Below are 22,252 nucleotides of genomic sequence, written 5' to 3' on the forward strand. Positions count from 1 at the left end.
ATAAAAACCTGGGTACTTATATAGGTACCTATAGATTGTAAGGTAAAATGTTTAGCTATAAATTAAGAGATTATAAGTAGGTAGTCTACTTATTTTGTGTAAATATGTAGGTCTAAAAAATATCTATTTTATTATCACAATTGCGTATTTCTAATTTAAATAATAGGTATTCGTATTAGGTATTTAGAAAGGACTATAAACATAAAACACCTGTTAACTCTCAAAAGAAACAAAGCCTTTGAAAGCATTGTGTGCACGTACGGTAAAAACGATCAAAAGTTAGGTTAAGTCGACATACGTACTCCAGGTAGTTGATTAACAACAAAGGTTGACTCACCTGTAATTGTCGCAAGGAAAACAAAACACAAGTGTAACCGGCCCATGGCGGCCCGAGTCACTCAAAACCACAAGAAATCGGCCAACAGTCACTTGAAGATGCTCCTGTCTCGAAAATAAAACTTTGTAAGTTTGTAAAGTTTACGAAAGGCGGTGGGTGAGCAACGACAAAGTTGAATAAACTCCTCACAACGCGAACACAGAGCGACTGGACTGGAACTGGAAAACAAGTTGCGTGTTCGTGCCGCACACTCGATCGTCTCGTAGTTTGAATTTCCGAAAGACCTGCTCGGAGATCTCCGGCTAGGGTCGTCTTGTGACCCGAATTCCAGTAAAAATTATAATTGTTTATTTTTTATAACTTGAGTATTTTTTTTTGGATCTTGAAGAAGACATACAGGGTATTTATTCATTAAGTATTTAGACAAACTTGAAGGACTGCATCTTTGGATGATTTTAGATCGAAATTGATGCGCTCATAAACACGACTCAAGGGTTGCTTTGTTTTCCAAATATGTATTTACAAGGCATCATAGTGTGCAAGACCATAAGAATTTTTTCTTTATATTCCTTAAATGACAAATTTTACAAGTGATGAAGAATATTTGTTTCTTGAAGTAGGTACCTATCGAAAGCCGCAAAATGTCCAGTGTAGTAATTAATTCCTCAAAATTTTGTAAGACAATATGAACAGCATAATGACGTCAAAAACTGACTGACAACAAAGTTAAGAAAACATTTGATGGTGTGTTACTGGCTTATTTTAAATACAAGGTCGTGAAAGTGAAATCTATATTATAGGATTAAGTTAAAAAATAGGTACATTGAATGCTAAAGGAAGTATTAATATAAAAGGATTTTTAAAACTGATCCCTATAGTTGAAAAGTAAATCGATCGGATATCGTCCAAACAAGTCTTCATTTTTATTTTTCAAATAGAAGTCGAAACAATTATGCTAAAAGCATATGTTGCGTAATTTGAAATTTTGATGTTTCTTTCAGATTATCTTTGAAAGTAGTGGATGTATCTGATTCAGTTGCTCCGTCAGTATCGATACTTGAAAATACCAATAAAGACATTTGTTCGGGTTGCATGTCACCTGATTCCAAACCGTTGCATACCATTCGAAGAAGTTCTTACTCGCAAGCATGAATTACTAAAACTGTATTTATTTAGCGCAAGCATACCTAGTTATTGTTTACGAATATTGTCTTGATTATTTCCTGTAATTTTTGTAACTTTTTAATTTCTAGTTTTTCTTTTAAAAAATATTTTATAGTGCCAGTTCTCATGAAATCGATGGAATTTTGAGGATTATTTTTTCAGAATTGCAAAGTAGTCATATCAAAAAGGATTCCTTTTTTTGAACATACGGCTAATCTATTTACAGAAAAAGAATTTAGAGAACGCTTTAGGTATGACAGATATCTTTTTTGTTCTCTCTAGATGAATAAATTTATTTATTTACTGTTTTGGTGAATAGAATTATTCACACATTCCTGTCAAATACATACAAATAATCATTGTTATATCCCCAAAATTCAAACAGAATGTAAATGGATTCTATTTCCACCAGAGAAAATTATTTTAGTTTTTTTTTGAGCTATGCAGAACATGAAGCTGCATCCTTCCGAGATGTAGCCGACAAGTTCAATATATTGGCACATTACACCATATTATACCTAAAAAATGATAATTTTGAGGTAAAAAACAAAGATGCAAAGAGCAAACAGCAAATAGATTAAAATGATTATATTTTGAACTTATTAGTACCCTACTAAAAACAACAATTCGCTGTATATGTCATAGTTCTTAATTGTCTAGAATTTTGTCTATTGCGTTTATAGTTTTGCGCAGATTCTGAACTATTCAGAAATGGAGAACCCGAACAAAGCTAATAATTTTTGCATAATAGGAGCTTCAGAACAGGATACGATTTGAAGAGGCATTGCCTCCATGCCTGGAATAAGTTTACTCCGCTGTAATGAGTACCTCAGTTTACAATTTGCGAACAGAAAGAAAAGAATGGCAGTTGATTAATTTGAGTCGTATCATATTTTCCATAAATTTTAAACAATAATAGTCATATTATTGAAACGATTTATGAAATGTTTTTTCCTTCCAATTAACTATTTATAAAAGTGTTTTTTAGATTCAGAAAAGCGAATTAAAAAGCCAACAATCGACAATTTCCGAAACAAGTTATACAGGGTGTTCAAATTTACATTTTAATTTTTTTCTTTAACATGAAGAATACTAGAGACACGAAACTTGGTATGAGCATCCTACCAATAAACAAACAACTTTTCAATATGTTTTCGATTATTGGCGTATTTTATAAAGGAGTGAAACAGTCAACCCCATTGCAATATTTTATTAGAAATTTTTGAACCAAATTATTTATTTAAATATATTTTTTGGGAAGACTGATCTATTGCGCAACTTTTTTACGTCTTTTCGATAAAACCGATAACTATAGAAAACTTTCTAGTAAAAAAATGATATGCGTCATCGTCCACTAAAGGGGTAATTACGAAAATTTGTAAAAATAAAGTAGGCGGATGTCATAACAAATAAATTGTTATTTATCATATTATAAATTGACATTTTCTGTCAACCAATAATTAGTACCAATTGAATATCAGAATAATTATGGCAAATAATATTTATACCAATGACGAATATGTCGACATGCTCCAAGTGTTTTTCGAATCCAGAAAAAATAGTAACGCTGCAGTAAGATTATACCAAACCGACCGATTCCTCATAGACAAACATTGGCCTCGGTGGAAAGAAGGCTACGCAAAACTGGTAAAATATTTCCAGGCATGACTTAAATTTCCTAATGAATATACTTTTCACCGATGAAGCAAATTTTCCTAGAGTAGGTGCAGTAAACCTACATAATGTTCATTCATGGTCGGAAGAAAATACTCATGAAATATTTATTTCAAGATGTCAACATAATTTCAGTTTAAACGTTTGAATGGGAATTGTAAGAAATACTCTAGTAGGCCCTTTTATTCTCCATATGGGCTTGGAGCGGTCCAGTATCTTAGTTTTTTGAAAGAAAATCTTTCAACATTACTTGAGGATGTACCCCTCGCTACACCTCAGGTGATGTGCTATATGCACGATGGGGCACCTGCACATAGTACACTTGCCGTTAGAAAATGGTTAACTTTACATTACCCGAATCGCTGGATTGGTCGTGGTCGTGATGCCCCTGTTTGTTGGCCTGCACGTTCACCTGACCTAACGCCTATGGATTTCTTTTTGTGGGGACAAATAAAAAGTATTGTTTATGCCACTCCTCTTGTCTCCTTAGAAGAACTACACTTAAGAATATTTCAGGCAGCAGATGACCTTCGCAATAACCAAGAACTGTTTCTCCGAGTGCGTTATAACTTCAACAGACGTATTAGGTTATGCTTGCAGCAAAATGGAGAATTTAAATTTAATTTTGCATTTCTTCTTTTTCGTTTATATTAAATTTTATTTCAGATAAATCACTTTACCTAATACATGTCCCATAGTCATAAGTTATCAAACATTTTTCATTAACTAATAGCAAATTATTCTTAATGTTATTATTAAATTACCAGCTTATTGACGGAAAGTGTCAATTTATTAATATGATAAATAACAACTTATTTGTTATGACATTCGCATACTTTATTTTTACAAATTTTCGCAATTACCCCTTTAGTGAACGATGATGCATCTAATTTTTTTACTAGAAAACTATTGGTTTCATCGAAAAATTACAAGAGGTAAAAAAGTTGCGCAATAAATCAGTTTTTCCAATAGATATTTTTAAATAAATAATTTGGCTCACATAAAAAATTTCTAATAAAATGGTGTTGACTGTTTCACTCCTTTATAAAATACGCCAATGATCGAAAAAATATAGAAAAGTTGACTCTTTATTAGTAGGATGCTCATACCAAGTTTCGTGTCTCTAGCATTCCTCATGTTAAAGAAAAATATTAAAATGTAAATTTGAATCCCCTCCTTCAAGAGGGTATATCGCCTCAGGGGTGCAACTTTCATATAAGGTATTTTTACTTCAATCCTCTTATATTTGGCTCTACATTCACTGGTACCATTTTTGCTACTTCCTTTTAAAAACACCTTGTATAATTATTACTGGTCGAATCCTAATATTCGTAGATAGGTCAATGCGTTCTTTAGAAAAACCAATAATGTTTTAGATCAAATTTTGTATTGTTACATATAAATAAATTATGTTGTCTACAACCTTTACGTGAAATAATTCCAATAAAATCCCATCAGTCATCCTAATATGCATTATAATACCAGACACCATAACAAAAAAATTTCGAACTCAATTTCATCTTTCATGATAATGATAATGAGATGAAATATTTTTACTTAGGAAGATTTGAAAGTTTTTAAGTTTTACATAAGTGAGCAGCAAATGAGGTTTTTGTAAGAACGCCTTAAATATTCTTCAAAGCTTCAACTATCAATTACCTGTGTTCGTTGTATCAAACGTATTGTTTCAATTTGTTTTAACCGCTGATCTTATTAAATTGGAAAAATCAATGGCGTCCCACAAAATCTAGTCTGTACATAATATCTATTACGATGTGCTAAGTTTTAATTAAATCGAAAAATCAGTATTTAAAGATTGTCGACATAGTTAACTTCCTAATAATTAAATAATTTGCTATTATTTAAAAAAGTGCAATAAATGACTTCTCCTCAGCTCCAGCTAAATGGAATAGAGCACGCAAAGTTGCATTGGTTCAAAACGTGGCTTGCGACTTACCATTGGTTTCAGTTAGTCCCGTCTTCAGAGGGCCTTCAGTCTGCGACACCGCCAGGGAGCACAGGATGACCAAAGATATGACCACACAGCGGCACTCACAGAAAAATAGAGTTTTCAAAGGTTTTCTCCAAGCACAAACGCACAGCGAAAAGGACGTTTATCTCTCGGAGGCGAGATTGAGTCTATATGTCTATTAGAAGCAAGCCTATCACGCACAAAAAAATTACTACAAGAAACCATGCAAAAAATAAAAAGAAACGGCGGTATATATTTGAATTAAATTAAATTAATACTATTTACCGTAATTAATATATGTAGAAATTAAATTTATACATTAAATTCGATAACAGTTTAGTAAATTAAATTCATCTTTGTAAAAAAGTAATTAATCTAAATAGGTATAAATATTTATCGACATAATTGTTTACCTGTGCAAAATTATGTACAGTAGGAGTAATTATGAATTTAATATTATTATATGCATTTTGTTAACGTATTCACTGTTGATGTAGATCGATTGAGCTACAAAAGAATACTGCGTGACCAAATTCATCTTTTCCGCAAGTTTCAGATGTATACTGGCTACGTTACCAGACAGCACCGGAGCTCATTCTCCGTCTAAACTGTCTCCTTTCTTTGTCACTCCTGTGGACATTCTTCTTCATCTGAGCATCTCGCGGACATAATGAGCTCATATACAGGGTGATTCACAACTTTCCAAAAAAGTTATCGTGCTATTTTCAACCTTTACATCGTTGGGCTAATGTAGTCTCTAGTGTCATTCACCCACGTGGTCCCAGGCGATTCCGAATACTGAAATCCGATTTTAGTATTAATATTTTGTTGCGATAGTGTTTACATACAATTTTTCAAGTGTCAAAAATGGCTTACGTATATAGCAACTCGGAGTTAATGGATATTGTTTTAATTTATGGTAAAGCAAGACAACATTTGTGTTATGGTGAAGCAATTGTATTATGGTGAAGCAAGACAACATTTGAGTTAGTTCGTAGAAACTGGGTATAAAACGGGCTCAAATATGTTCACACATCGGTGGACATTACGAGAAGCTCAATTGTACCCATTTCATATTCAACGTATTCAAGTGCTTACTCCTAAGGCGTGAGGTTTTTGCCAATGATTGCTTCAAGAACATGCAAAAAATCCTCAATTTAAGCGCAAATACTTGTTATAGATGAATAATGTTTCAGTCGAAATTTTGTACCGTCCACAACTTTCTCCACTGGACTATCGAAAATCCTCACAAAATACGTCGCGGTGCCTTTCAGCAACAGTTTTCAGTGAACATGTGGGCCGATATCGTTAATAACACAATAGGACCATTTGATTTGCCTAATACGCTTAGATGGTGCTTCACATCTAGATTTTTTGCAAAATCTCTTGCCAGAGTTATTGGAAGACGTGCCATTAAATGTTCGGCAAAATATGTGGTTACGATCGCCGGATAGGCCGCGGCAGCCTAGTTAGATGGTTCCCCCGGTCCCCGGTCCTCACCCCTTTAGACTTCTTTTTGTGGAGAAATGTGAAAAGTATTGTGTATTCCAAGGAGATTCGACATCGACCAACTGCGACATCGTATTGCCGAAGCTTATTATACAATTCGAGAGGACGACGCACAGTGGCAAAAATTGGAAACAATTCGAGCCACGCGTCAAAACTGTTCTAATAGTGATTTTTTTTATTCTTTCCGAAATTACCTGTACTATCAAGTTCCGGTGAGGTAATTGGAATATATGCCTAGAATTTTTTCAAAATGGCCGAGTAATCTCTAGCCTCAAACTCGATCATACGAAGTTTGACATATTCTGTATCTAAAAATGAAAAAAAAAAGGAAAATTATGTACTAAAGGCTGCCAAACAAAAAAAAAATCATAAACATTAAACATATTCCTAAATCATGAATCTAAACCCAAAACATAACCTCAAATTTATAAATCTTAACCTGAAACGAACATACTCAATTTTTGTAAACCTGTGAGTATAAATCCATAAAAGTGGTACTTTTGAGTGTGCAACCAATATTTTTGCATAACTCAGATTCATAGGAAGCTGACCAGGAAACCTGAAAACCTAACCTCAAATCCAAAATAATTAAGTTAAAACTCCACAGAAACAATATATTTTCTTCAACAAAGGATATGATTGCTTCAAAAAGGCATTCTGCAATATATGTTTTCCTGTGCATACCTAAAATTTAAATCCATAAAACGTAACCTTAAAGGACTAGAACCTAACCTCAAATGTTTAAAATTTAATCTAAAAATAAAAAAGAGCAATTGTTGAACCAAAATTTTGCAACTGTGCATGACACAAACCTGAGAACCTTGTAGCCTAACCTCTGCAAAACCTAATATAAATGGATTGGTTTGTTTACAACGAACATATGTGAAAATCAGCAGTTCTCAAAAGGTGGCTCCTTGCAATGTTGAGGTAAGTCAGGTTTTAAAATTACATTTTAGTCAACACAAATCCGTGTATTTCCCTCAATTTAACATAACGGACATGTGGCAAAAATATTTGACATAAGGTCATTAACACCCTGTATACAGAGCGTTCTAGTTCGCACGTTTGATTTATATTTATCTCCGAAACGGAGTACTCAACAGGTTTTTTAATTATTGTTTTAAAAGCACAAGAAAATTTACCGAAATGTTGGTACCTAACACTTTTCCTAACATATGAAAGTAGAAAGAAATAAAGGAGTAGAGTATTAATAATATTTTACTACAAAAAAAGTAAATGTTTTAAAATTTCTTTAGAAATGGCATGTTCAGTGAAAACTAAGTATAGTTTAAAAAAATACATTTCTCTTTTATACTCTCGACGTTGTGCAATGACATCATAGATCAATAGTAATGTAGTGGATCTAGTATACAATACATACAAGTACCTACCACAATATTTCTATAGTTGGGAATAGACACATCTAGTCTTCTTAAAAAGTGAATGTAATAAGACAATTAACATTTATCTACTACATTATCATTTATCATAAAGGAATACCTATGTACTTTAGGTGAATGTATTAATCTTATTTAAATTTCAGATCTAAGATAAAAGTTTGTTGTATAAATGATTTTATAGTACAACTTACGAAATTGCAAATGTAAATTAAAGTTTTACGTATTTTTTACACTGAAGTTATATTTCTGTACAGAGAAATATATAATCTTGATAAAATCTAATTTGGAATCAGTGCCTCAGTTTTATGAGTTACCAATTCTACTAGGTTATTATTCTCCTAAAACCTAAATTTCTATTCGTACAGACTGCATCAACTGTATGTGAAATGTGAGTATCAAGTATCATTTTGGCTATTTAAATCTGAATGTAAAAGATTATTGCTTCATCTCTTTGTGCAAAGCAGGAACGAGGAATATACCAAATGGTTTTAAATGTAAGTTTCCTATATTTCCGCTTAATACGATACTATTAAACAACAGTGTTTCCTTAGTCGCCTAAACTTTCCACGAGGATTGCATCAAAATAGCCCATTGGGGGCTAATTAAAATCGGTTTATTGACCGTCACTACCATACAACCGTACATTTACTAAATTCGATAATAGGATCCAAACACGTTAAACAAAAAATAATAATAAAATGCTTAAGCTAGAGTGTTCATTTTTGGTAAAACTCGTTCGCTGGTAATAGATATATTTTTCTTATTATCTGTGTTTTATACAGGGTATTTTAGAAAAGCACGAACAATAGTTAACGACTAATTCTTGGTAACAAAATAAAATGTGGTAGATTATTCATATTGCTAAATCATAATTGAATCTGTGATAGCGAACTTTCACTGTTACTTTTTTGAACAAAATTTGAAGATACAGATAAAACATAACCCAACATATAATTTAATTAATTGCATATTATGAGAACATAAGATTCACATATTAGATAAGTTGAGTTAACAGACTAATCTGGTTCATATGAGAAGTTTTGCACCTCAAATGTAAATCTTACCACTAGAAATGTTTATAGAAATAAATTAATCCACCACAAACGAATTACAAAGTAACCAATTACACTAGTATTCATGTGCCTAAAATTCGATGGTGTTCGTATATTGTTCCACAAAATAATTGTGTACTATTTCATAGAGCAGTTGATGAACATAAAAGTTACACATTCGATTTAACAAATTAAATTAGGCACATATGGCACACATATAAATATAATACGTCTCAATACACATATTATTCATTACAGATGGCATTGTTCGCGCGTTATTACAACCCATTTGTTTCATTGGAAATGTTAGAAAGGATACAGGTTAATTATACGAAAATACCGTGAAAATACGTATCGTCCATAATTTTGCTAGGAACAGGCATAAATAATGTACAAGGTATTAAACTAATTTTGTGTTTATAATTGAAATATAATGTCCATTACACATAGAGTCTGGCATCGTACAAAACAAGGGTACTATTGGGGAAATAAGTACACTGTCCACGAATGTATTTGTAAGGAAGAAACACTTTTATTGAGTTTATAAAACTTGTGTGACTGGAATTCTAGAAAAGTGATAGTAACTTTTTCTATGCGTTTTTCAAGAAATTAATCAGCTAGACTAGTGAGATCACTAAGAAATCTCACAAAATTCCTGTTCCTGTTCTAATTCGTTAATATTGCACGGGCAAACGGTTAATAATAATTTCAGTTGTTGACAAGTGGTTGACAAATTGCCTAGCAGTGCAGTGCAGCAATTCGGAATTTGGTGTGATTCGGGTAATTTTAATTCATTATAGGCACCTTCTATTAATCATTCATAAGGTAGAAATATGGGGAATATTTTGTATAGTAATATTATTATAACATGGCACTTTGCAGACATTTTGAAACGGAACAAAACAAAATTTACCATAATAATATAATAATAATAATAATAATAATAATAATAATAATAATAATAATAATAATAATAATAATAATAATAATAATAATAATAATAAAATATTTGAGGACGTAAATAATTAAAATATATGCTGTTGGCCAAATGAACAGATAACAGAAATTTTCTACACACTATATACAAATTTATATTATCATTTTTTTACCTTTAGCAGAAAACTTTCTTAGGGGCACCTATGAAATTCAATAAATTTTATTGCTAGGCGTTTTTATACATGTTCAACTGACTTCGAAAAGACTATACCAACGTATATAGTTTTTCAGTAGAATTTTAAAAAAGTATATAATTTTAATTTTTTTAATGGTTAATGTGTGTTGTTCAATTAAGATCAAAAATCTGTTTAAAAAATGCCAAATATGTAATAACTTTGTTTGTTCTTTAAACTTGCATCTCTCTAAAAACATGTTCTTAGTTATATAAAACATGCTGTGCATTGCCCCTTCAAAATTGATATATTTTTTATTGATTTGTATCTAAAAAAATTTTTAATTTGTACTCTATAGTAGGATCGTATTCGATGCAAAGTAGAGCAAATAATTGTCGGTCTTCTATCAAAGGAAAATCGTGTCATCATTTTTAAGAGGCGTAAGATGAAGCATTTCAAATTTAAAATGAAATTGAATCTGAAATACCGCTGCATACGCACTGTCTTCTGGTAGTAGCTGTAGTCGCCCAGATACATCGAGTGCACGAAGTGGTCAGTTATACGTCAAATACTAACCTGCCGAGCTTGGTCGTAAATCAGAGACCGCCTCCAAAAAACAAGTAAACAACAGTGGTGCGTACAAAGGTAAAATGTAGTACATATGTTTAATTTAAAAAACACATTGGATTTATAATAAATTACATTTAAAATAAATGGTTTATGAGAATAAAAGAATTTTTGTATGAACAAGGGTGCCAGACGTGAACTGATCCCTTCGCCCCTTCATAATGCATAAAGAAATTATTCAATTTCTTAAACTCCTGAAAACCGTATTGCACCACCATCGAATATGATCCTATTTTTGCATCGAAGAAATGGTCGGAGTTGGCCATGGACTTGAAATTACACAGTGAATGGAACATGATTTTGACGCGTTTATTCGAGGTCTATCGGACAAAAAGAAGTTCATTGATAAATTTAAAAAATTACCGGCCAACTAGGTCTTATGCCGAACACAACATAATTTCATTTGACTGAAATTAAACAAAATTGGAGTTGATTTGAACTTGAAAGTGCAATAGCTAATAATAAAAATAGTATGATTTTAAAACACAGACTTAATAAGAATTAAAATTACAATCAATAGTTGTAAGAAAAACCTTAAATAGAATACACACTACGAAATTATATAAACTTAGTAATAAATATTGTATAACGTATTAAATATACCATTTAAAAATAAGGTTCATTCTTAAAAAAATCCAATTAAATTACAATTCTTTCTGTCCTTTATTCCAACGTAATAACGATAATGGAAGTTTTCTAAAACGTCCTCTTTTTCATATTATACTACATTACTGTTTATATTAATTAGAGTAATACGACATTGTGTTGTGTTTAATACTTTTCTCGAGGACCCGGAAGCGGTATTACTTAGCAGAATTGAGGACAATTAATTTTAACTCTTTGAGTAAATGCTGGGACCCGCTATAAGCTTACCTAATTTAACAGTAAGTGCACTCTTATCGAAAAAGCTTAAGTAGCGACAGGTGAAATCTTTACGTCCCGAGGGAACATGAGCTCCATTTAATAATTGTATCATGTTCATGATGATTACCTTAAAATATGTAAACATACAAAATTTGTGATTTTCGTAATCATAATATACAGAGGCTTCATAAATGTTTACAAGCCACGTGAGCACGGAGCTTAGGCAACCAACATTACAGGGCTGGTACTGTCAGCGAAAAAATCTTAAATCATGGCGTCACCAATTATTCGTTTATAATAAACAATGATAAACCGTTATGTCTATGATAGACGCCTTTTTTTAATTAAAAAAAATGGTACGCCACTGACTTTTGCCGGTTTTGATATTTTTTTAGAAATCCTCCATCAATTCTGAATGAAATTGGTCGCTTCAATTTTTTCGTAGGATGAACCGTTTTTGAGGAAAAAATAAAACATATTTTATTGTATGTAGGTTTTGTTAATCTTTTATTTATGGGTCTATTTTAATAAAGCGTGATCAAAGTAAAAATGCAAACATTGAAAATAAAAAGTTGTGAATGTGGGTAAAAAATTCTTCGATTTCGAGATACAGGATGATCAAAAACTACTACTTTTACAAATAAGTACTTCAATCAAAATAAATATACATTTACCAAAGGCGAAGGGTAGAGAATTTTCACAATCTGCATATTTGGTCACATGAAAATCCTCATGAAATCCGGAAAAGATCTTTTCAACACGAATTTTTTGTGAACTTGTGGCTCGGAATAACTCGCAATAAAGTTTGTGGACCTTTCTTCTTGCCACCCTGTCGAAAATTCCCAATAATTTCTAAACTTTCTAGAAAACCATCTATTTGAATCATTAGAGGATGTTCCATTAAATATACGACAAAATAGCTGCATACAATGGATGGTGCTCCTGAGCATTCTGGGAGAATAATATAAGAATGGCTTAATGAAAATTATATGGGGCGATGGATAGGTAGAAAACCAAATGCCAATGTCAACCATAATGGTGCAGAGGGCGCAGTGTCTTGGCCAGCCAGATTTCCATATCTAAATTCCCTGTACTTCTATGTTTGGGGTTATCTGAAAAGTAAAGTTTATTCTATTTCAACAGATAAATGCCACAATTACTGCGACGAGTAGAAGACGGGTGTAATGAATTAAAAGAAAATCACCACATGATATTAGCTTCAATTAATTCCATTAATAGAAGATGTCAGAAATGTATCGATGTGGGTGGTTCGCATTTTGAATAATTGTTGTAAATACGTAACGTTCATTTTGTTTCTTATTTAGTTACTGTTGCTTGGTATACTTTTATTATTATTTTGATTTATGTTGTTTTTATTTGTAAAAAGTATTAGGTCTCCAGGGAAAACTAATCCACGCCAGGAACACTACCTCACAGGTGATATAGAAAGGAGTGTAAATAATTCTGTTGATGTGCTTACAAGTTGCACTTACTTTTAAGCATAAATATAAATATTCTTGTAATATTATGGTCAGAAGTGTCTGCCACCAGGGGATTGTATTGGTATGAATAACTCGACAACGGTGAACTTTAGTGAAAAAATCAAGTCACCTTTTTTAGTATTTTGTGCATTATAATATAAATCAGTTACAATGACTTGTAAAAATGCAGTGGCGTAGGTTTTTTTGTAAAAAAAGGGATAACCCCTGTCCAGTTCTACACCACTGGTTGTACCTTTAAAGCTCATATTTTAGGGAATGTAAGGGCTACTATCATAGATTATCTGTACCAAATTTTATTGAGATCCGGTAATAGATTCCGGAGATATAAACAAAAAATCAATTTTTTTTAACAACTTCAACACCTTGTATCTCTAAAACAGAGCTGTTCCAGACAAAGGCAAACACATATTATTTTAAAGAGATCTATCTGCCCTCGAAGTTTCCTGCATAAAATTCGGACCACCCTGTATATTCCTACGTATTATCCTTGTTGTAATATGTGTCCTTGTTTATGTATTATGGTTTAAAACGTAGAGAGTTACAAGGTGATGAAGGTGCACCAAAACTTATTTTTTATACATGGCGTTCAGTAGAAAATGAGCCATACTTTAAGGATATGACGAAAATAAGGTAATTTAAGCTAACTTGCCTTTATACAATTTTACTTAATTTGCTGAAAAAGCATTTTTTTTTCTTTCATATTTTTACGATAATTTATTTATTTTTCGGGTAATTGCACTCAAGTTTTGGATAAAAACGTTCTTTGTGTAATAAAAACGAATATTTTTCTAAATCATTTTAAGTTTTTACAAACAGTTATGTACTACTATTTTATTTTTTAAACAGAGTATGTACATATTTAATATCTCAGTATCTCAGTGTCAGCGACCTCTGACATTGACCTAGTTTTGCTGAACTATAATACTGTTACATAGGGACGCACTTAGAAAAGCTAAAACAGGTAATACGAAAAAGTTATAAAATCCTAAAAATACTGTGCGTTTCTACACTTTTCTCTTATTCAGCCACTTCAACAGTCAATCAATGTTAGACTAAAGTAAATAAAACAGCAACAAAATTAAGCCGTGAAAAGTTTAAATTTAAGCGGAATCCGATCTTGTTCAAAACGTTTACGAACTGCCGGCTCTGAAAAGCCACTACTGCAATTGTCAAAATACAAAATAGAACATATAAGTCAGTATTTAGCAATATTGTAGTCAAGTAAAATTAAACAAAAACATTTAGGACATACTTCTTTGGAAATATATGAAACAGTTTGTGGTTGTAAGTCGCATTTTCTATAAAAACTGTAATCAACAGAACTACAATTGCTTGCATTTTTAATATAATAGTTTTCCATATACAATTAACATATTTTATAATTAATTTATTATTAATCAAAAGTTTACAATCTTGAGAAATATTAGGACTTTTCAACTAATAACCTAAAAACCTCCCCGGTCGTCGTTCCACTTCGCAGCAGAACTTCCCTTTCTTGTTTGCTGACCCCGGCTGACTCTATGAATAATTTCAGGCAAACATGAGGATACGATCAGAATCGAAAACAAATTATATTTTTATGGATATGTGTTTAGATACTATTTATCTTGAACGTTATCAATCCCATTACCAAAATGAGGTGCACTGAAGCGTAGGCCATTATATTCCGTCGAAATGATTCGACATATTATCAAATCAGAATCAAAATAGATGGAAAACAGAAGGGTGGAATTATAAGGGGATAAAGAAATTAGGATGGTACGAATATAAGGCTATGAGCTTATTGTAACGGGGCGAAATGCTATTATAGAATTTATATAGGAGACGGCATTTGTGAAATATAGCAAATAAGGGATTGCTACATTGATAGGTCGAAGATATTGGGGTCTATTTACCCCAAGAACACTGTTGTCGAAAGTTAATAACATATTTTCGAAAACTGATTTAGTTTCCCGAATAATGTGTCACAGGACATTTTTAATAAATACGTGTATACGGGGTGGGGCAAAAGTACCGGAATGGCAGGATATCTGGGAATATTTAAGGGGTAGGGTAAAAGTAAAACACAAGAGGTTTAGGATTTTCCCTGGGTATCCGATGGTGACCTTGAATTAGACCTGGCCTATGACCAAGGTCATATCAAGGTTACGAAAATTTTTTTTAAACGGACCCCATAAGTTTTATATACACACATATACACACTAAAACTGATTTTAGTGTGTATTGTAACGTTGTAGTCCTTTGTTTATTGTTATATGTTTGTAGTTTTTTAATGAAATTAATAAGGATTTTCGAATTTATACCTACACGTTTAGCTAATTTATTATATTTCTTAATGTTCAAAGTTTATTTGAAGATTGGAAATTATTCCAAAAATTAGTAACTTATAAATTTGATATCCTTGTATGACCTGATGATGAGGTGTAATTTTAACCTCGAAACTAGCCGTCGTATGTAATTAATTTTACAATAAAGGATTGTGAGAGTTGACGACTTCTTTTTATATTCCCATTTGCCAATAATTCCTATCACTGAAGCGAATAAGACTATAAGACATAAATTTGTTTTTGTATTGATGGAGGATTTTCACGGTAATGTTAATAACATTTACATTTAGTCAAAGGGTCCAGTATAAAATAACATATTTGAAAAGATATTGTAGTTATGAGTTACACGTCATCAGATTTAGCAAAAACTTTCATTCTGTCACCCATATAACTTCATAGTGGACATAATTATTGTTGATAGTAATTTGGTATTTATTTAGGCTTTGTCAATCAAACGACGTAATAAAAACGAAAAAATGTCTATGTGTATCATTATTATTTTTAGTGGTATTAAAATGAACTTATTATATTTCCAAAGCAGTGCAATTTAGTCCAGTCCCGTGTGGTTGTTTTCCCTACGATTGAGTTTTTTTTTAATATAGTTTTGCACTCGTTAAAATTTCCTATATTTGATAACTGTGTGTTTCACCTAGTACAAATTCTTTTGATGTTATAAAATTTATATACAGAATATGGTAGTTCTTCTTGAGAGTGAATTTCGTGCAGTGTAATTTCAGTGTTGTAATGCAGAGTAAATATATGTGTTAGAATTGTGGGACACTTGAAAAAGCTGGACTACAGGGTCTATATATCAGCCGATACATCTAGTGCAGTTGGAATTTTTCTTATATTTAAGCAATTTAAGCCTTGTGGTACTTCAAAATGTAAGTCTAAGTTAATTCTCATACCCTATTTTTTGGAGTTAATAAAAAAAAAGGATATTACCTACAATTGTGACACCCATGACATAGGGTAAGTTACACTTATTTTATCATTCTGGATACGATAGTTTAATTTAGGTTTCTATTTCAGTTTTATATAAATTTAGCATTTACAAAAAACGTTGATAGTGTAGGTACACTGAAAGAAATGCGTTTTATTCTTTATTAGAATTCTGTATACTATTATAAGACCATTGTATATTATATGTGACAGTTAAACAGGTGAATATTGGATATAAAACGCGTATTGCTAGCACAGTTGTATAGTGACTATAAACCTTATTCTTTATTAAATTATTGTATATACAACGTTTTTTATACCCTTTACGAAATAATAGCAATAACTGTTATTAAAGTGTTCCATATCGTTATTAGAACATCTAGTACTGGTTATAAGTTTTATAATAATAAATGTATTAAACTGTTGTATACTCTGTATGAGTTAAAAACATATGTCATTAAGTTTTCAGAAATTTTATTGGATAACTGTAATTACAAGCTAAGGTTCTAATGTAAACATACATAAAACATACTTTTCAGCACTAAAAATGATGATAAATCGCTCCCAAAACTTTCCAGTTTATTTTCTTAGCAACGATGCACCCGTATTTTCTTGTATTACATTAGAATTTGCACTATAACTCTTCTACCTTAAAAATGAAGCATCCCCAGAAAGGTTGAGCTTCTTTCCATATAATTTTATTTCCTCTGGTTGATTTGACTTTATACCCATGCTTTTCTTTGTCACCGTTAACCTTCTGTTCCTCCATCTTATGTAAAACTTAACATCAGCGATTTTTAATTGGACCTACAAAATAATAATTTTTAAGATTTAGACAAGATTTACATTTGAAAAAACACGATATGATCATGTATCCCACAAAACATGTGCATATACTGTCCATTTTCATCAAACTAGACGTGTGTAAGTCGATGCACAGCGGATTGTCGGAAATTTTACGATTATTGTATTTTCTCTTCTTGAGTAAAGATAATAAAGACGTTGTGGTTTTGTGTGTTTATTTTGACAATGATTGAACATCTATAGACAATAAAAGTGGACTGTATAAGATAGTTGAGTACCGATCTGCTGCATGCATAGTATGCTACTGAAATCTTAGAAGGGTGATGAGCTCGTGCGGCGAACCCTAAATCAGCGGCTGGAATAGCCAGGTTTCTTATTGAGTCGGCGCACTTCGCTCTCGGGTCTGACATATGATTATTATTACAAGACTATGAATATAACTTAACAACGATCATAACCGATTATGCATCGAGAGGTGACGATCACTTAACCATTATAAGATGCGTTTTACACGTTAAAAACGGAAACATATTCAGTATAAGAACGAATAATTCTGTTAATATAATTGTTATATACAAATTCGGATACTGGTATTTATACAACAAATCTTCCCTACTATACAGTTGGAATATAAAGTCTATAATACCTAATAATGTATAAGTAATTCATTATAACCTTTATTTCATAGATGCATAAAGTGTATTAAGCACCTTCCAGTTAAACTGATTGAATAATGAGTATGGAGATGATTGCTTTTTTTTAATAAAAGTTGTATATTGGTTATAAAAGTTTTAATATGCGCTATACACATTATTCTAGATAAACAGTTTAATAAGCCTATTTCTTTCAGTGTATAATAATAATAGACTATCAATTCTTAATCAGCATGTAATCTATATTTACATAAAATTAAGTCGGTATGATTTTACCATTAAGACAATTTTGTCAGGTAAAGTTATATTTTATAAGAATAGCTGCGGTGATCGCTATGACGAACGCGCGTATCAAGAGTTGGTCTGGATCGATCTAAGTATTCAGTTGTTGGTTCTAATCTCGCTTCTACTCTACATATATGCACTGTAGTTCGTAGAATAATCCAACAAGCTGCGGATATACACAGGAGACATTTGCAAAACCTGTCTAAAAATACCAAAATTAAATTAAATTATTGTATGAATTCCAATTCCAATTTGATTTAATGAAATTAGTGTTATATTTACTATGTTGAAGGAATACTGAATATAATGTAATATTGCTTAAAAGGTACTATATAATAGTTCTCCGTATGACAGTCTAGGTACAGAATTTATTATAAAGATTTCGGACACCGATATAATATAATATTCCTCCATTAAATATTTAAAACCTTGTTACATATTCTACGCAAATATATTGTAATAGAATGAGTTTCGCAAAGATTTTAAAATATCAAAGAGAAAGGCAAATTTGGGAAAATAAAATTGGTAAAATTGATTTTAAAGAAATAAATTATAAGTTGAATAAGTGTGACCAATAGGAGTACAGTAGATGGTTGAAATTGAGAAAGAAAAGATAAAATAAAGAAAAAGTAGTATATGATCAATTAAAATTTTCGTAAATAATGAATCAATAAATAAATAATCAAACAAAATCTAAAGAAATATAATGTAATAAAGTATATTCGAAATTGAAAATGTGATTGGTAATAAAAAATTTGGATTACTAGAATTAGAAAGCGATTTAAAAAAAAATTAGTAGGACCTGAAAAGAAAAAGAGTTAGGTAACTAGGGAAGAAAGAAAAATAATAAATTGGGGAGCTGGCAGCTAAAGTTTTCGAAAATAAAATGTTTAATTTAGACGGAGAATAATTTGATTGCCAGAAAGAAACAAATGTAAATTCAATAAAGAAAAACTGAATTAATTGAAGATTACGGACAATAGAAACTTAAGGAACAGTAATATAGAAACATCAGCAAGGAGACAAACAACAAGAAGTTATATGACAGATGACAAGTCAGGAACAGAAGTTGTGCTAACAGGTACAGGAAAGAAATAGAGGGGATAAAGGACCAAGAAGAAAAGAAATTAGTTTATTATACTAATATAAATTTTTTGTCTTTTCCTTCTCAAGATTAAGTATCTAAATTCATTGATCAGTATAATATTTTAAAATCAAAATACTAATCTTCTCAGAACCATACCCTGAGGTAAGACTACTCATTAGATAAAAATTTGCTTGAATCTTAAATTATTTTTTTCCCCAAACAAAGACTTTCTCTATAAACGTAACAAACAAAATTTGAATTAAATTACAACTATGTGCTCATGTGAGCTGACGCCCAGACAAAAAAGAAGAAGAATAAGTAAATACAGGTAAGAAAATTACCATCTTACAAGAATTCATAGCAGTATATAATATGTAGATGCATCTATATATTATATGTCCATATTGTATGCATGTTTATTGTAAATTAATACCTTACGTAAGAGACCATATTAGTCAATGTTCGCAAACATGCATGTTAATAAATTTTTAATAAAAATATGAACGAAATTAGAAAATTAAATCTGATATTTTCACAAAATCGTTTATGATTTTCTGTTACCGATATTTGAAAATATTTTCAGTATATCTAAATGCTGCGATGAAATATTTAAATTAAAACGTTGCTAGACCGTTAATTATTGTAAATACACTGTATGATAATTATCACAATGTGAAAATGAAATTGATTACAGACTTTAAAGTAGTTTAAATAATTACAGTAATAGATTTCCACTTTAACATTGTTTTTATTCAAATTATAATGTACAACAGCAAAATAATTAAATAATTCGTAATTTACTGTATTACTTCACTATTTATTCTAAGTCACTTTTAGACTGCATTTTATTTCTCTTTCTATTATGTTATACGCAATCTTGGAGCAAAAATGAAAATAAAAATAATGTGCTACATGTATAATTATAATGCTAAGGTAGATAAATACACTGTGTGGAAGAATAATAATATGGAATAAATTCATTATTTCCAAAACAAAGAAAATTTAATGAAATTTTCTGAAAACTTCAATTTTTTATTTTAAAAAACCAACTCTCCTATATTCACTTGCTTGCCTGTGATGTCACCAGATTTTTTTAAATAGAACTACATACTATAATTTTTGACAGGATTCTTATAAAACATTACTTAGTACTTTTTATAAATTCAGCACAAAATATTATTTATAACAAAATCCATGAATAGTTTTAAAATGGATTGGTTTGGGTTAATGTAAATTCTGAACAAATAAATGAAACTTAAATAGCAAACAACAAATTTTATGTAAAAACTAAATCCAAATTGTGTTGCCAAAGAAAAACTTAAAATCTGATGGTAATAGTGCAAATAAAATTAGACAAAATAATTTGTCAGTATTAAAATGTGCTGGTTCTGAGCCCAACACGAAGTATGTGTAGGTATTATAGGGAATTTATTAATGCTTTATATGAAGACAGTACACATTTTGTTTAAATCATTTTTAAAAAAATTATAAAACGCGTTCTTCTAAACCAGCACATTACATAGAGAAGGACCATTTTAATAACATATAAATATATAAATCTGTACTTTGCAGTACCTATTCAATCAAATCGATAGTGTTTTCCATGGCTAATATAATAGATTTGCAGTAATTTTTTTTTTTTTTTCATATTGTAACTACTTTTGTGTGGTTATGACAAAATAACAAATACTATCATAATCAGGTGGGATTTAGACAATGTGTTCCTATTTGGTTCTCTATTATCAGTAATTATATGCGCATATAAAACAAGGGGTGGGATTTGGTTTTGGAGAATAAAGATGTAATAGAACATGGATATATGTTGTTATAAGGTATATAAAGACTTTAATTCGAAAAACGTAGAAAGGTCATACATTAATTTAAATATATCATGTAAAACGTCACTCATGAGTAGAACAAGTATTTTGCACAAAAATAGTTAAAGATAAACCAATTTCAATCTGCATTGAGGATTAAAATGACCAATTACATGCAAGATCCAGTAGTAGAAAAAAAAAATAAAACAAAAATAAAACAAAATTTAAGTATCTCTACCTTACCCCACTATTGATATATCCAGCACTTAATGTGTTCATGACAGTATCTGTACTTCTTGTTGACGGAAATTAAATTTTAAACACGATTATTGAAAATTCCAAATCACGCTACGCAATTTAACAACGATACGTATAATGTTACAGTATCCTTAGTTTGTATAAATATACAAACATTATAAGCGTAGATTAATAGTTACATGAAATTATTTTTTCTTAGTTAATATGAATTTTGAAATTTTAATGAACGTGTAACAGAAGCACCTGGTAAATTTTATATTCCTGTTACATCCAATAATGCCTGAACTAATTTATTTATTCTTGAACAATTGTTCGTATATAAAGTTAGCTAGTAGGACTGTTGCACTGTATGGGTATCAATGCAGTTACATTAAACAGAAAACATTTAGGAAACAAAGTTGGTGCACTTAACATTTATGTGTCTCTACACTTTTATTAAAAGAAATTAATAACAATCCACATTCACATACAAATATTCAAACTGTAACATCGTCGTCAAATTAACGTTTCTAATACTTTTCAATTGACTATTTCAAAATATTCGCTGGTCACTTTTGTCGTAAATGAAGCAGTAACAACCTACAAAAAAAAAACAAACAGCGGTTTTTAATATTCACTCCAACCGTTTCATTAACAATAGGATTGTAATTGGTTTGAAAACAGAAGTCTGGACGGTAAATATTAATAATAAAAGCAATCGGTTTGCAATTTAAAACGAATGGAAAAACTTTAAAATTTTCCCACACATTCTGGTTTTTCCTGCAGACTGGTAAACTAACGAATTGGAAGAATTAAAAAACAAAAGCTTGCACAGAACTATAGAAAATCAATGAAAATATATACGGAAATTCTTTTAATAGCAGTCAGCA

The 22,252-nt window shown here is 30.8% G+C and overlaps 1 protein-coding gene across 3 annotated transcripts in view; it reads right to left on the reverse strand.

The window, feature by feature from the left end:
* The window catches only part of LOC108903654 (fasciclin-2), a 530,484-nt gene extending 529,948 nt beyond the window's left edge, over window positions 1-536 (reverse strand). For all 3 annotated transcript variants that reach the window (XM_018705897.2, XM_018705896.2, XM_018705899.2), the window contains exon 1: window positions 338-536. In XM_018705897.2, coding sequence (XP_018561413.1) covers window positions 338-383 — 46 coding nt within the window. In that variant the 5' untranslated portion in view covers window positions 384-536. The remainder of the gene's footprint in view (window positions 1-337) is intronic.
* Window positions 537-22,252: the final 21,716 nt, after the last annotated feature.

The sequence above is a fragment of the Anoplophora glabripennis genome, unplaced genomic scaffold (assembly GCF_000390285.2).
Source record: "Anoplophora glabripennis isolate ALB-LARVAE unplaced genomic scaffold, Agla_2.0 scaffold56, whole genome shotgun sequence".
Classification (NCBI taxonomy): Eukaryota; Metazoa; Arthropoda; class Insecta; order Coleoptera; family Cerambycidae; genus Anoplophora; species Anoplophora glabripennis.